The 15,222-nt window shown below is 40.0% G+C and overlaps 1 protein-coding gene across 5 annotated transcripts in view; it reads right to left on the bottom strand.

The window, feature by feature from the left end:
* Nucleotides 1-15,222, bottom strand: part of fdxr (ferredoxin reductase) — a 21,203-nt gene that overhangs the window by 1,915 nt on the left and 4,066 nt on the right. The window contains exons 3-14 of one of the 5 annotated variants that reach the window (XR_002920554.2): nt 14,910-15,005; nt 12,168-12,290; nt 11,975-12,088; nt 11,787-11,888; nt 10,830-10,937; nt 10,586-10,670; nt 9,899-10,098; nt 9,669-9,840; nt 8,657-8,830; nt 6,722-6,901; nt 6,276-6,430; nt 6,071-6,172 (exon numbers count right to left, since the gene is read on the bottom strand). Coding sequence is in view for 1 of the 5 variants with exons in the window: in XM_024284250.2 (XP_024140018.1) it covers nt 6,771-6,901; nt 8,657-8,830; nt 9,669-9,840; nt 9,899-10,098; nt 10,586-10,670; nt 10,830-10,937; nt 11,787-11,888; nt 11,975-12,088; nt 12,168-12,290; nt 14,910-15,005 (1,305 nt within the window). In the remaining 4 variants the exon portion in view is untranslated. Of the gene's footprint in view, nt 1-6,070; nt 6,173-6,275; nt 6,431-6,564; nt 6,902-8,656; nt 8,831-9,668; nt 9,841-9,898; nt 10,099-10,585; nt 10,671-10,829; nt 10,938-11,786; nt 11,889-11,974; nt 12,089-12,167; nt 12,291-14,909; nt 15,006-15,222 lie in introns of those variants that run through there. The other 4 variants (XR_002920557.2, XR_002920555.2, XR_002920556.2 and 1 more) reach the window with 4 other exon arrangements.

Below are 15,222 nucleotides of genomic sequence, written 5' to 3'. Positions count from 1 at the left end.
CGCAGTATCGCGATATTATCGATATCGCGAACCATGTATCGCGTATCGTATCGTATCGTGAGGTACCCAGTGATTCCCAGCCCTAATGGATGGATGGATGGATGGAGCTTTATTCATGTAAAAACCAATACTTCATTAATATTCATAATTAACAATAGCACAGATATAAATCCGTGTTGTGAACTCAGACGTTGATTGTAGTCGGTGAGAAATGACGTCTGTTTCAGACAAACAGATAATAAATGTTGTAAACTTGAGCTGGAAGCAATCACAGCTTTCCGGTTCCTCATGCCGGTTGGACTCGGTTGTAGGTCACAGGTGAGTTCCTCAGGTGATGCATCATCAGTGGGGTCAAGGTCTGAAGCGTGAGCGGCTCCTTTTCTCCTCTCATAAAACTATCTTCTGATAAATCCACGTCGAGGAACGAGCGCTGATGTTTTTGTGCCAAAGTTCAGCCTGCAGGTTTGGAAATTCACTGGACTCCTCTGGATACTGTTCTGGTCCCAGGTTCTTCTTCCAGACCGGACTTCCAGATCCTTGATCCACTTGATCTACACTTTCCGGTTGAGCTCCTGTTTTCAGTTCTTTGGTTTGTTGTTCTCTTCACTTCTCTAACTCTGAAGGAGAACTGGAAGCTGTTCCATTAGATCTTCTGGATCAGCTGGAGATGTTGTGGATGCAAATCTTTAACTTTGTCTTTGTGTCAAAGATACTTCTTTTATTTTGCAAAACATTTCAGTTTTCTTGACATAAGGAACTCTTGCAGTTACACTCTGCTGCCACTAGGTGGTGGTGTAGCCTCAACATTGTCCCCACTTCTCCATCCATTTTCCTCCATCAGTTTCTTGATCAGATCAAATTCTTTCAGTAAACCTTCATGAGTTTAACAGTTTGGTGTAATATGAAAACTATTTCATCCAAACACTGAACTTATTCAAGGAAGGAAACCAAATTCCTGTTAAACAATCAGAGATTTTGAGCAGCAGTTTTTTTTTTTTTTTTTTGGTGCGACAAATGTAACTAGTCTATTAAGGGAACTGGTTCTCTAAATTGTAAAAATGCTTAGTAAGCTGAGGGGGGGGATGTCTAACTTAAAGTTTAGCTTCCATCTTAGCAATTTAGTTTACTGACAAATTTTAACCTATTTTGTAATTTAGCTAGTATTTTAGCAACATGCTAGCTTTTTGGGCTAATTTGTGATTTACGAGGTTTTATGCGAAATTGGAGTTTAGCTAATATTTTAGCAGCATGCTAACGTTTTTGGCTAATTTAGTTTACTGAGGCATTTTAGGCTGCTTTGGAATTTAGCTAGTATTTAAGCAACAAGTTGTCTTTTTTGGCTTATTTTTATCTACTGGGGTTTTTTATGCTAATTTGGAGTTTAGCTAATATTTTAGAAACAAGCTAACGTTTTTGACTAATTTAGATTACTGAGGAACTTTAGGCTATTTTGGACTTTAGCTTATACTTAAGCAACATGCTAAATATTTTTTGGCATGTATGAGGGATTTTTAAGCAATTTAACGACAAATTTTTCAGGAATTTAGGTCAACTTCAGCACCATTTCATAGTTCTTTAACAAAATTTCCAGCCTTTTAGCAAATTTAGCATTTTGCAAATAATTGTTGTGTTTTTTCAGCATATCCCTTACACAATCAAAGTAAGTTGCATCACCATTTTCAGCAAGAACCTTCAGCATCTTTAGTGACTACTTTCAACAAAAACATTCATGCCTGCATTATCACAGGTTATGCAAATGTTCTATTTTTTCCGACAGGTGAACAAACGTTTCCCCTCTGAAGCTGGAGATATCTTTGACCATTAAAGAGACTGAAAATATGTCTTTTTAACAATAAAATCAAGTTTACCCGTGATTTTACATTTCCTTTGATGTCAGAGGAGCATCAACACGAACTCCTGTTAATGTTGATGCTCACCTGGAAGCATGACGGAGCTGCAGGACACCAGGTGAGATGAATGAGGTTAATTAATCCAAGAGAACAGAAGCGTTTAAATATGGAGCTTCAGAGATCAGAAGGTATCATCCAGCTGTGGTTGAATTCTCTTCTTCACTTTGTGCTTCCAGACTTAATCATGATGGATCAGTGTGTGGGGAAGTAAGTTCTCTTCTGGTTGGGGTTCTGTTGGTTCTGGAGTTACTGAGGTTCTTCTCCTCTACAGGATTTCTTTGGTTGGCCTTCTCCTCTTCAGCCTTGGAGCTTGTTATCCCTCTAGAAAATCAGGTATGGATGTTTTTCTTTTAGTGTTCTGAGAAGATGAACTCTCACTGAGGTTCTCCTGCAGGTTCTGGTCAGACTGGACTGGGCTTCGATGGTTCTTACACCTCCAGGTTTGGTTCTGGCCGTGGCTCAAACACGGTCCTCTTCAACGAGCAGGATGCAGGACTAGGACAGGTGGTCACCAACGCCATGACCTTCAAACCTGAGCGTCCTTTCCCACGCTTCGCCTGGACCTCCGAGCAGGTTCCCCTGGGCATGGTGGAGCAGCGCCCGCTGTACCCTTCGTCCCACGTGGTCTACACCAGCAGCGGGTACCAGCGAGCTCGGGACTTCCGCTCCGACGCCAAATACACCCAGGACACCTTTGACCACATTCCTCTGCCCTCCTCTGAAGGTGAAAAGGGGCCGACCGGCTCTAAGGGACAGAAGGCCTACTGAGGCATTTGAAGGTTTTCAAAATGAAAGTCTATTAAAGAGTCTCTGCTTGTAGATAATCTCTTAAATGTATCTCTCAATACATTGCTAACATAATGGCTTTAAATATTTCTACATGCAACCCTTGTAAAAACTAATACTTTAAGCTCTCTAGAAGAGCTGGAGTGGAAATGTTGCATAACAAAGCTTTCTGAAAACTTTAATTTCTCCAAACATGCACTGGTAATTTATCTGTCTTGCCAAAAAAAGCTTGAGTTTCATTTGTCATCAGTTTCATACTCTAGTGCAAAACATTTCCACTGGCTTGTAACAAAGCTCTTGGCCCTGGTCTGAGCAGTGCCTCAGGTTGAACTAGTTTATTGTAGTTCTAGAAAGTCCAACCTTTCTTGGCTAGTCTCTGGCTTTCAGGGTTTCCTTCTATACCTGTGGTTGGTTTGTAAGTTCGTCATAACCCTTTGGGGGGTTGACCACAGAACTGTCCTGTTCATCCCAAACAGGAAGTATCTGCTGGTCCTAGAAAGTAAATAGCATTACTGTCAGGTTCAGCAAGAATAAATACTCTATTTTTCATGATATTTTCTTTATTGCAAATCAAAGTGGCCAATCAGATGTCTATAAGACCACATGGTGCCCAACCTCAAGCATTAGATTCTTGGACCAATTATTTCTTGCTAATAGTGACTGAATTGACTCCATCTCTATTCACGTCAATGGGTTTGACCAGATTTTCTTGGGTTGTCAGTCTGGAGTATCGTATCTTAAGGGGAGCCCAGGTGTGTCTTGAAGTTCTCTAGAGGTTCATACGGATATGTCGTGAAGATGGAACGTACCATTGTCATGTGTGAGAGTGTATCAATGTTTTTGTAAGGAGGTTTTCCAGAAATCCTTATCTGCTGCCGATTACCTGGATCAGGTGTGTTTGGCCAATAAGGACCTTCAATGGCAGATTGGCTGGAAACCATGAAGGATCTCCGCCCTCGAGGACTGACTTTGGACACCATGGTCCAAGATCTTCCCAGAAGTTTTTGTATCCAGTTCTGCATTTTACTGAGCAAATCACACGTTTTGCAGATGACACACTTGTTCATGAAACAAAACGAATACAAAGAACCAGGACGATCGTCAGAGTTTGAGTTTGAATCCAGGAAGTCGTTTCTCTTCACACCTCAGATACAAGCTGTGAAGCTCAATGGCAGAGATGGACTCGAGTCTCAGAGACTTGACTGGGGTGGACCTCAAGAGTTTGAGTCTCAACTTGAAGTTCAAGAATGTTCATCTGGTTTTTCTCAGAATGTTTCTGACTCCAGGACATCATTGTTTGACCTTTCAGTTCCCACATTTGCATAGAGATTGCAAAAACACGTCCGTCCACATGCGGTTTAAAGCAATTTATTGACTGTTTGTGACTAAAGTTTTAACTCTTAGCTTTAAGACACGACAATTCTCAGAGTAATGAACAACTGAAAGTGTTGCCCCTGATTGTGAAAGACATGAATGCTGCAGAGTTGGAATTTCACAATTCACTTGTTGAAAAAATGTCCTTTTGTCTCGAGGGAACTTCCATTCAGGTTTTAGAGTTATGGTTGGCATTTACTACCTTAAGGTGTGAAGACTGTAGGGGAAAGGTGAGTTCAGAGGTGACAAATTCCTCTCCTGATTTCAGAGCCTTCATTCTTCCTCTGCTAAAACCATGTTCATTAATATGAACTGTTTTATGTTTCAAACAACATCCTGTTATATGCATTTGTGTTTACGGCATTTTTGTTTACAGAAAACCCAACTTATTTAGAGATGAACTCCGTCCAGGAGATCAGTGGAGATTACTTTTCAAAAAACTCATGTGATAAATGTTCTGTTCTCAGCCAAGACGGATCAGAGTTCTGTGCTAAGCTGGACCAGGATGCGTCCAGGAAGTTTTTCTGGTGCTCCTGAGATCTCTGGGGGTCAATGAGGGTTATAACCACTAGTTTTTCATAATCTTAAACCTGCTTTTGTCTGGGGAATGATATTGTGAAGCTGCTGGTAAAATAATGAGACGCTGCAGCTAACTGCGTTTGGAGCAGCCGTGGTGCGTTCAGCGTGGCGTGGAAGTTCTAATTCTGACCCGTTTGTCGCTCATCATTGTCACCAAACTCTCTTGCCAGACAGAACCGCTGGAAGGCTGAAAGTGGCAGACAAGTCCTCTTCCTGTGGAGTCAGACTCGCTGGCTTCAGGGTTGATCAGCCTTTATTGACGATGTCCATCTTAAGAACGACTTGCACAATAAATCCGCAACTAATCAACTTCTCCGCCTTCTTAGTTAACTTCCAAACAGCGATTAACAAAAATCAAGTGCAGCTACAGCCTGGAGAACAGAAGAAGTTAGCTTTTGGTAGCGTGAGATTCGCCCGTCCAATCAGAGGCGAGTATGTCATCAGCCGTCCTCATGAAGCTACAGAGATTCTAAATCAGATTCTGATTGGTTGAATCAATGTATTGCATTTAATCAACAGGGTTTTTTATGGAAAGCCCCCAGCAAAACTGGAAGTTGAAGGCGGAAGCACCGACTGTGAGCGTAAGGCCTTCATGGAGATAGCAACAAGGGAGGGCTCGAATCTGATTGGTTAGAAACTTACATGTGAAAGAATAACGTCTTACAGCTTAGGGCTGTGAGAGAAGCTGACAGAACAGTTGGAAAGATCTAAAATATATATTTATGTTTATATATATGAACATTTCTCTTTTAGGCCTTCACTCTTTGAAGGCCCTGTCAGATTTTAAAGACATTTTTAGCCCCAAATCAAATCAATTATACAATTTTTGTATTCACAAGTACATCCACAAAAGTTAATAACTGTTTTTGTTCATTTATAGATACAAAACGTTTATTTGTTTCCCGTTTTGAAGATTTTTTTGTGTTTTTTAAATAAATTTTTATCTCCTCTTGGGAGAAATGTTTCAATTCAGAAAAAATAAAGATTTTTATTTCTATTTTGAACATTTGGGTCCAGGATGTTTAAAATACAAAACATACACAGAGTTTAGATGTTTATTTGTTCCTTTTTAAAAAAAAATGAGTTTATAAGTGAATAGATAAAATTCTGCTTCAGGATTTTCTGATGGATCTCCGAGTTCCTGCTTCCATTCTAATAAGTGATGCTGCTGGCATCCCCACATCATTATACTACCACCACCATGTTTGACCTCTCTGAATGCAGTTAGAGTTCAGGGTTAGGATGACATGTACAACCTTCAGACATTTAAAGAGTATTTATCCAGAAGTTAGAGGTGACATCTTGTTTTGAACCTTGAGAACAGACGTCTCCATTCAGACGTCGGCATTGTGACATCAGGATATATAAATAAAACGGAATTGAATTCCTTTTCACTGACTGGAAACCACCTGGATTCTAACCTGCAGTCGAGACAGGATGATCCACGTCTTGTTACACAGAAAGGATGTCACAAACCGGAACCCTGGGATGAGATCAGACTCCTTAACTGGAAGAGCAACAGTCTGGACATGCACAGGTGAACCACCGTCAATGTGACATAGAAGGTTGTGGATGTGATGACAGCAGCGGGTTCTGGCTTGTTTGTCACACGTGAGACGGTCTCACCTGGACCCAAAAGAAGGCGGAGCTTCAGTTGACGATGGTCTTCTTATGAAGTGAGATGCTTTATTTCCTAAACTGTGTGAAGCATCTCCCTCATGAAAAGCCTCTGCTGGAGTTCATGTTGGAGAAGATTTAAATCAGAAAGTCCGACAGCAAAATCATATCATTTTTATTCATAATTATACATGTAAAAAACAGGAGATTTGGACGCATTGATCCAGTAAAGTTACAGTTGTAGTGCAACAGCAGTTAAGAATTTATCTGCAAAATAACAAGAAACAGCAAAAGTTAATGCTGATTATAATTCTATCTTTAATTAAAAACATGTAAATGTCAGGATCTAAAGATATCTCAGTCAATCTGCGGGACAGCTGCCCAACATTTTCCTTCTCCTTAATCCTCAGAGATTAAAACGACCATCATTCCTCTGTGTGGTGCTTCAGAAATACCCTCCCGTCATGCAGGATCTTTGGTTTCCTCCGAGTCGCTCCGGCGGTTTCAGGACCGCGCCACAGCCAGCATTTCCTCCACGCTCAGCAGCTTCTCCCGCGGTTTTCCACAGACTTCCCCCCTGCTCACTTCCAGGCGGTCGATCTTCTCCCAGTCTGAGAACACCACTGGGTTCACTCCTGGAGACACGAAGGGCACTCGGGTTGGGTTCTGAAGACTTTATAATGATGATTCTGCCGTTTTAGTCTTTTTCTACGACACAGTTTAGATCAGGAGTTCATTAGAACTGTGTTAGTTACGGTGTACCACAGGGCTCAGTGCTTGGACCCCTACCATAGTAAAGCCTCGTTACCACTAAATCTCACTTCCACTGAGCGGTTTGTTTTCAGCGTTTGCATGGTGTAGACCGCTAGTGCGTCATTGTAGCAAAGCAACAACAGTGGAGGTCATCCAGCGGCTCGTCTTTTTCTTGCTCTACGTCGTGTAGAACAAGAATTGAATATTGTTTGAGAGAAGATTGCAGAATACCCCCGTAGGAAAACGGAAAACTATCTTAGCGCTATACTGCCGTTCTCTAATGTCGTCATCACTTTCTGCCAATCGACAGGTGGCTACAGCGACTCCGCCCCAACCGTCCTCAAGAGGTACGGATCAGAACCGTTTAATGGGTCAGTTTAACAATGGAAACACTCAAAATACTGGATCAAACCGGACCGGACTGCTCAGTGGAAATACGACTCAAAGGTCCACTTCCATTGGGTAGAAAAACGACACGTCCGATAATATGCAGATGATACTCGGTTCTATGTTTCTGTCCTAAACAGACTATAAGTAAATCATCCTGAGGGTTCTAACTTTTTTATCCGGATTTCATTTGACTCAAGAGGTTGATCTAATCTGAAAATCCTCAATGTCATTGTAAGGAGGAAGCAAAATATGTTTTTCTACTTCCTGTTTTCTGAGTTTTCATGTTTATATTCAGTTAGTTTTTGTTTACTCTGTTTTGTTTGAAAGTATTAATATTTGCAGGTTCTGTTTTTGTGTTTTGAAGGGAGTGTTTGATTGTTTAGGGAGGTGGCGAGGAGACCTCAGGTCATTCCTTCTTCCAAGGTGACAGAATAAAACTCATTCGTTTGCCTGGTTTCTGTTTCCAGGATAGGTGCTGTCAGCTGTTCTTCACATGGGATTTTTTTTAAAAATTATTTCCTTTTTTTCTATTCAGGAAAAGAAACAAAACGAGGTCAGCCTCTGTTTTTACAGAATCCAGTTGATTTGAACTGAACGGACACGATTCTTTGGATCTACATTTACATGCAGATCAAATATTCCTTTTAGAGATTCGATTTTCAATTGTGTCGTCACGTTTCTCCTAAAATGCAGAAACTTCTCAACATGTGTCCATCTTTACTTGATATATATATAACTGTGCAGAGTAGTTCTGTGTATCCCTGATACATTAGCTAAGCTAAGGCTTCACTAGAATGCTAACAAAGGGGTGGAGTTTGTTTCATTTGGTTTGTTTCATGTTCTAAAAGAAACAAAAATGTTAAATTTGGCATCTTTTCATACAAAAAAACCATCAGATAATTGACTGGCAGACTTTTGATGAATTTATTTCCATTTGAATCACAGTGGAAAAGATTTCTGATGGATATTTTCACTGTCGCTTTGATTGTGATTTATTTATAGCGGCTAAAATGATTTTTTTGTTTTTTTCCAACAGCATGTTTATCTTCTGTTGATTTTTTAGCATATTTTTTCTCCATATCTGTTTCTTTCATCAGTCTATTTTTGATGTTTTGGTTTTTTTCCCCAAACATTTGTGCATAGCTTCTTCTTTAATCATTCAGGTCATCTGAAAACATTGAGAGGCGCCAGCATGAGGCTCATGGACCTCCTGTTAGACGCCTCAGATCAGATGGTGGGCGCAGTACCTTTCTCCTCCAGCAGGGCGGCGATCCTCAGCGAGCCCGGCTTCTCTGCAGACACGTCCAGCTTCCCCGAGTCCAAGTCCTCCATGAGCGAGCGCGCCGTGTCGAAGCTGTTGTTCATCGTGGTGGCGATCACGCCTGTGGGGCCCGTTTTCACCCAGCCACTGCAGTACAGACCTGCAGGAGTGAACAAGCGTCTCCTGATCTTTAGAAATTACATTTAGAAATTTAGTTTTAATTAAAGAACATTAAAAAATATCATATTCTACAAAAAAAAATAAAAAAGTTTTAGGTTTCCGTTGATGTGTTTATACATGTTTAATGTTAAGTTTTTGTTTTTTTCTTCTCACTGACATCCTCTGGCTGTGGGGTGCCACAGGGCTCTACTTTAGGCCCCACATGTTTTTCAAAATATTGTAAAATTAATTTATTTTTTCTCTCAAATAATAAGATAAAAATGATTTTGAAAATTAAAAATGTTTATTTTTGCTTTAATATGCTGGTTTCCAACAGTTAAATGAGTCTTTATGGAGAAAGAAAGCACTAAATCTAAATCGTTTTATTTCTTTTTTTGTCGCGTTGCATCATTATTACAAGTTCTTGTCAACACATTTTTTCAAGACTAAAAATTGTGGAGACAGAGAAACTATTTGAAGTGGCTAAAATTAGCTGAATTAGCCATTTTTTTCCTGAAATAACAGGATTTTTCTGCACAAATTTAGTTTTTTTTAAACCAAGTCTGCAAAAACTTCAAACTTTTTTTCATTTATTTGCTTAATTTAATTCAGATTTCTTTTATCCTTTAAACTATTGCAGATTGAGATGATAGAAAGGTTGCAGTGGTTTAAATGTGTTCAGATTTTCTGGTTTATTTTATGACAAAAATGACTCTTAACTCTTTTTATCTACCCATTTTTGCCCCTTTGTTTGCCATTTTTTAAAGAAAATAAATGTAATTCTCCATCTACGTATAAAAAATAATAATTTTAAGTAGATTTAACTGCAGGCTTGGTACCTAAAACCTGCTGCACGCGGCCCATGGAGTTCGGCACGATGGCTCTGCGGGGGTCGAACGGCACGGCGGCGTCGATGGGAAGGCTCTTGTAGCCGATGCTGCTGATGACCAGACCACAGGGAACGTCCTCCGTCTCTCCGGTGCAGACCGCCTGAGCCGCCTCTCCTGAACCCTGCAGGAATTTGGTTTTTATGATGAAGCTTCAACCTCCAAACATCATCACTGCTTACCTCCAGTTTGTTGACCGCCAGGCGGACGGCGGCTACTTTCTTCCCGCCGGAGTCGGCCAGAACTTCCACCGGGCTCCGGAAGAACCTGAAGCCCCAGACCCGGGAGGCGCCGCTCCACCTCTCCCGCTCCTTCTCTCCGGGGGGTTCCAGGGCGGTCTTCATCATCAGCTCCGTCAGGCGCTTCCGGGGTCGGGGCAGATCTGACAGCACAGAGCTTCAGTCAGAAGACGCGTGAACCTCGAGCTGTGACCTTTCGGAGCTTCTGAAACTGTTTGTGTTCATCTCTGACAGGAACCTCAAACTGGCAGAGACGGCAGCGCTTACGGCTGTCCTCCACGCCGTTATCGCTCAGCCTCGGCCTCACAGGCTTCGTCCTTGTGAGGAACCCTGACAGGCTCAGCTGCATCTGCTCGTCCACAAGGCCGTGGAGGCTTGCTGACCTTCAGAGAAAGGTCAAAGTTTCTGCATCGTCAGCAGCAGCGGCGATGCAGAGCGGCGAGTGTTTTTCGACCTCCTCCTTCTGCACGTCAGCGGTTAACCACAACACTTCCTTCCTCCCTTCAGACGCTCCTCAATCGCTTCCATCTCAAGACAACTTCTCAGACTTCATCTTATCGACAATCATAAACATCGCTGAGCGCGGCGGCTCACAAACGTGAGCGACCTGCAGGAGGAGACACGTCTGACCTTTCAGGGCGTCTCTGACTCCTTCAAAGTCGGCCGGCGTCATCTCAGGCCTGGTGCCTGGAAGGGTCGCCATTTCTCTGAGCTCCTGCAGGGAGAGGGGGGACGTTTACCAAAATAAAAGCCTCTCTTTAGTGAGAAAGTCACCCTAAAATCAGGGGGGCTGCAGAAGACAAACCCCAAATGAAATCAGAGGAGGAACATCTGCGTTCTGAGTTTTCATTCAGTTTCTCTCCCGTCTTCGTACCTTTATGGTGCACGCCACCTGCATGGGCCCCCTCCTGCCCACGATCCAGACCCGGCGAACCCGACTGGCTGCCAGAGCTTCCAGAGCCGGCTGAGTGATGTCGGTTTTCTGCAGGAACCACAAAACCGTCTGTGATGAACACGACGGTCACAACAAATAAACTGTATTCTGCACAAAAAGAAACTAAAGTTCTGATGCTTTTTTAGAAATTCTCATTCTGTCTTTTCACATAAATGATTAAACACAAACATGAGACTGAACAACATGAACGACCGTTTGTCCAAACTGAACGTAGAACCTCCTGATTTTAAAGGGATTTCTTCATGAATTTGTCGTTTTGTTCGAGTCTCATGTACATTAAAGCAGAAAAACACAAAGACAGAACATTAAATTATCAGTAAATAAATAAAAAAACAGATAATAGGTTTGGGGCCTAAAAATGCTGCTTTAGAATAAGAAAGATCATTTTGTTTATGAGTTATATTTATTTATGAGTCAATATTGAAACAAAAAAATGAAGAATAATTTTGTCCAAACTCTTTCTATTGAACTGTAATAGAATCAATAAAGAGGCAAAAATATCTCAGATTTATGGTCCCTCATTCTAAAGGCTTATACTGTTAGTCAGGCTTTTATTTTTATACATAATAAATAAAAATATATGTTGTTTGGCATCATCATATTTCCCGTGTTTAACCCTAAAAATCTGTCTCCATATATTTGAAGGATATTTATTTATAAAACATCAATGGCTCCACATAGGTTCCCTGTGGAACCCCATAATAGAAAGCTCTTGACTGATTCCTGATTACCCAGAATGCCTACACCCCTGTACGAGTATTCTGGGATCCGGCTGAGTTTCTCAGGAGTTTGATTCCATCGGATCTCCTGATCCACCATCCTTCCATCTCAGGAGTCGGATGTGAATTCCAGCGAGAAGTTTCAGGTGTTCCTCACCTTCAGGAAGTCGAGGGGAGACAGGAGGATTCTGGCCACATCCAGAGCCACGTTGCCTTGTCCCAGAACCATCGCGGTGTCGCAGCTCAGATCCGGATTCAGCTGTAAAAGCAGCAAAACCAGACGCTGGGATTTCTAATCTGGGATTAGGACCAATCTTCGTTATGGGAGTTCTGGGAACGCCGTACCTCCCTGCAGCTGGGCAGGCCGTTGTACCAGCCCACAAAGTCTTTGGCGGAGTACACCCCCGCCAGGTGTTCCCCCGGCACGCCCATGCTGCGGTTCCCCTCTGCACCGTAACTCTGGCGAACAGAAGCGTCCGTTACACAGATTCACGTCAGCTTCAGATGAGACTACGATGTATTTTTGTTGTGACCTCACCAGGATGACGGCGTGGTACGCCTGCAGCAGCTCGCCGACGCTCACGTCCTTACCAACATTTACGTTTCCATAGAAACTACAGCGAGAATGTTTGGCTGTTTGAGTGAAAGTGTTGATGACATTCTGGAGACAAAAAAGAGGATTCACTGATACAGATGCAGATTTTACTGAATCTTTAAGCCGTGAGCAGCTTCTAATGAGGCTAAAGATTAAGCAACCAATGGAGAAAATATTAGAACATCCCATAATAATAAATTTTAAAAAGCTGAAAAAGGAAAACCTGATCGTCCCGAAAAGCCTTTGGATTTTATAAACGAAGTGACCACAGCTCCTCGTGGAGGGACGTTCACGATAAAATCTTTTACAGGTTTTTCAGGTGAGATTCTTGAAAAATCAAACATCGGCGTTCACTTTCATTCACCGCCAAAGCTTTGTGTCACAGCTGGACATTTAGGTAACAAGTTGACGCGTTTTTGTTTACAAATTTAAAAAAAAAAATTTTTATTAAAGATAATGAAATGTTACAAATAATTTCAATTAGTGCTGAGGGATTGTCTATCACAATATAAATTATTTAGAATCACGATAACAAAATATATCATGGAATAAATTATTTAAAAACGATATATATCACAATATATTTTTCTTAAAGTCACAACAACAACATATATCATGATATTAATAATTTAATATTGTAACAATGATATTAAATAATGAATATCATAATATATATCACAATATACGACATTTAATTTCACAATAGTGATATTTATCGCAATATAAATTATTCGATATCGCAAAAATTATACATATCGTAATAAACATCATTTAATATCACAACAACAATATATATTACACTATAATCTTTTTAATTTCACAATAACGACATATACCATGATTTAAATTATATGATATCACAATAACGATATGCATCATGATATAAATTATTTAATGCCACGATAACAATATATGTATATTTTCACTTATTCTCTCAAAAAAAAGACAAAAATGTAATTACTTTTCTCTGACTTTTTAAGTAGCGTGTAACTCACAAATAAGAAAAAAATGTTAAAGTCCATAAAAGTTTAGTAAATAAAATCAACAAATCAAAACGGTACAAGAGAAATGAGGATGGACACTTTCTATCACCCCCACGATACGTATCGTCACGTCGACCAGCACTAAAACAAATGTTTTTCACTCTGAATCAGGGAATTCCAGGATATCTTGAGCAACAGATCAGAATTTTGGAAGACGACAGAAACGTGATCCTTTTATTTTGAAATGTATAAGTAGAGAAATGAAAACAAGAGAAGCGTCTTGTTGTTCTCTCAGCTCTGACGTCTTTCAGGTGATTCAATCTGAAAACCTGAATGTTTGTCAGAGTTTGATGACCAACATGAATGCTAACTGTGACACACGTTACTGTAACTTGAGTCGACCAAGTCAGTTGTTGTTGTAATCCCTGGAGAGAACCGCGTCAAGTCTGACGTGTCCTGATTCCAGAGGATTTAAAGTGAAAGTCCTCAGAGTTTCAGGGAAGAGTTCCTTCAGGTCAACATGAAGCTCTGATGTTTGGTTTGGAAGCTTTCCCACATTTTAAAATAATAACCAACCGTCTCTTAAAGACTTAAATGTTATCTACAGAGAAACTGTTGATGCTTTCTTTACGACACGTTTTTTTCTCCAAACTTTTCTGTAGCAGCTAAGCTAACAGAACCTCCAGGATTCTATTAAGTAGTTTATTTTATTTATTTCTCACTGAATACTTGTAGTTTTTTAATCAGCAGAAATATTTCTATAAATTATACATCATATTACATTATAGTAATAGAACTTTTAAAAACCACCATTACATATTAATCATTTGCATTCAATTAAAAATAGTTTTTAAGAAACATTTTTTTAAATATTTTTCCCCGTTTTTTTTTTCTTTGATAATCTAAAAGAATGTTTTCCTAATTGTTGTGATATATTTTTTTATTCCTGATTTTTAGATATTTTTTTTCTAAAAAATGTATTAATAAAACTACAAACTAAAGAAAACTACAGCTAGAAAGTGTGTGTGTGTCCAGGAGGAACCGTTTATTTTCCCACATATATGCTTACTTACAACCATACAAAATACACATTTAATTACTATTTTCTAAATATTAATAAACATATTTATTTCAACACTTGTATGTCAATAATACAGTTTTTTCCTTTTTTTTACACTTAGATCGTTTTTCCAGCTCGAAAATGTTTGTTGGATGAAGATGATTAAATCACTGATGAATCGTAATCCAAAATAAATGTATTGACTTGTACAAATCTGTTATTAATTATTATTTAAAAATAAAAGAAAAGCAATAAATGATATTTTTGTCTCGGTTGTTTTTTATGCTTTTCCTGTATTAATGAAAAGCCTCTGTAGTAAACTCATGTTTGCATTTTTTAGCTTTTTAAAGATTCTCCTAGTTTCCCACTGATAAAAAATGTAAATAAATCTTCTAGACATGCAAATTGTGACTGAAAAACACTGTAATTAATGCTACAACATTTCAAAAATTATTGTTGACATTTGAAAAGTAATAATGTCAAACATTATGAATCACTTTGGACAAAGTTTCTCTTTGATTCTTCTTCATATTAACAGAAGAAGAGCAGAAATCTGCTGCTGAAAGAACATAAGATTATTTATTTACTTTATTGTTTTCTCCTGAATCAGCGATTGTGTTTCTGCGGTCAGCGATCACACACCTTCACTTCCGGATGATCCGGCGCCACGCCGAACCGGACCAAGCCGAACGGGACGGGCAGTCGCTCGTAAACGTCCACCTGGACGTCCTGTCGAGCCTGAAGGAAGAACAGATTATTTACCTCAGAGGAGCAGACAGAACGTAAACAAAAACAACAATGAAGAAAAAACTGTTTTGAAAACTCGGGTTGTGTTGATCAAGACTGAAAAATGTGAAAAGATTTTGGGGTTTTTTGGTGACAGAACTAGAAACTCTTGTCCAACTCAAAGCGCCAGCGAGCGCCCTGCGGTCGGGGGTGGGGGGGTGGGGGGTAG

This window comes from Oryzias melastigma, linkage group LG19 (assembly GCF_002922805.2).
Source record: "Oryzias melastigma strain HK-1 linkage group LG19, ASM292280v2, whole genome shotgun sequence".
In the NCBI taxonomy this organism is placed as follows: Eukaryota; Metazoa; Chordata; class Actinopteri; order Beloniformes; family Adrianichthyidae; genus Oryzias; species Oryzias melastigma.
Note: the sequence above shows the minus strand (reverse complement) of the source record. Positions and strands in the feature narration are given on the sequence as shown.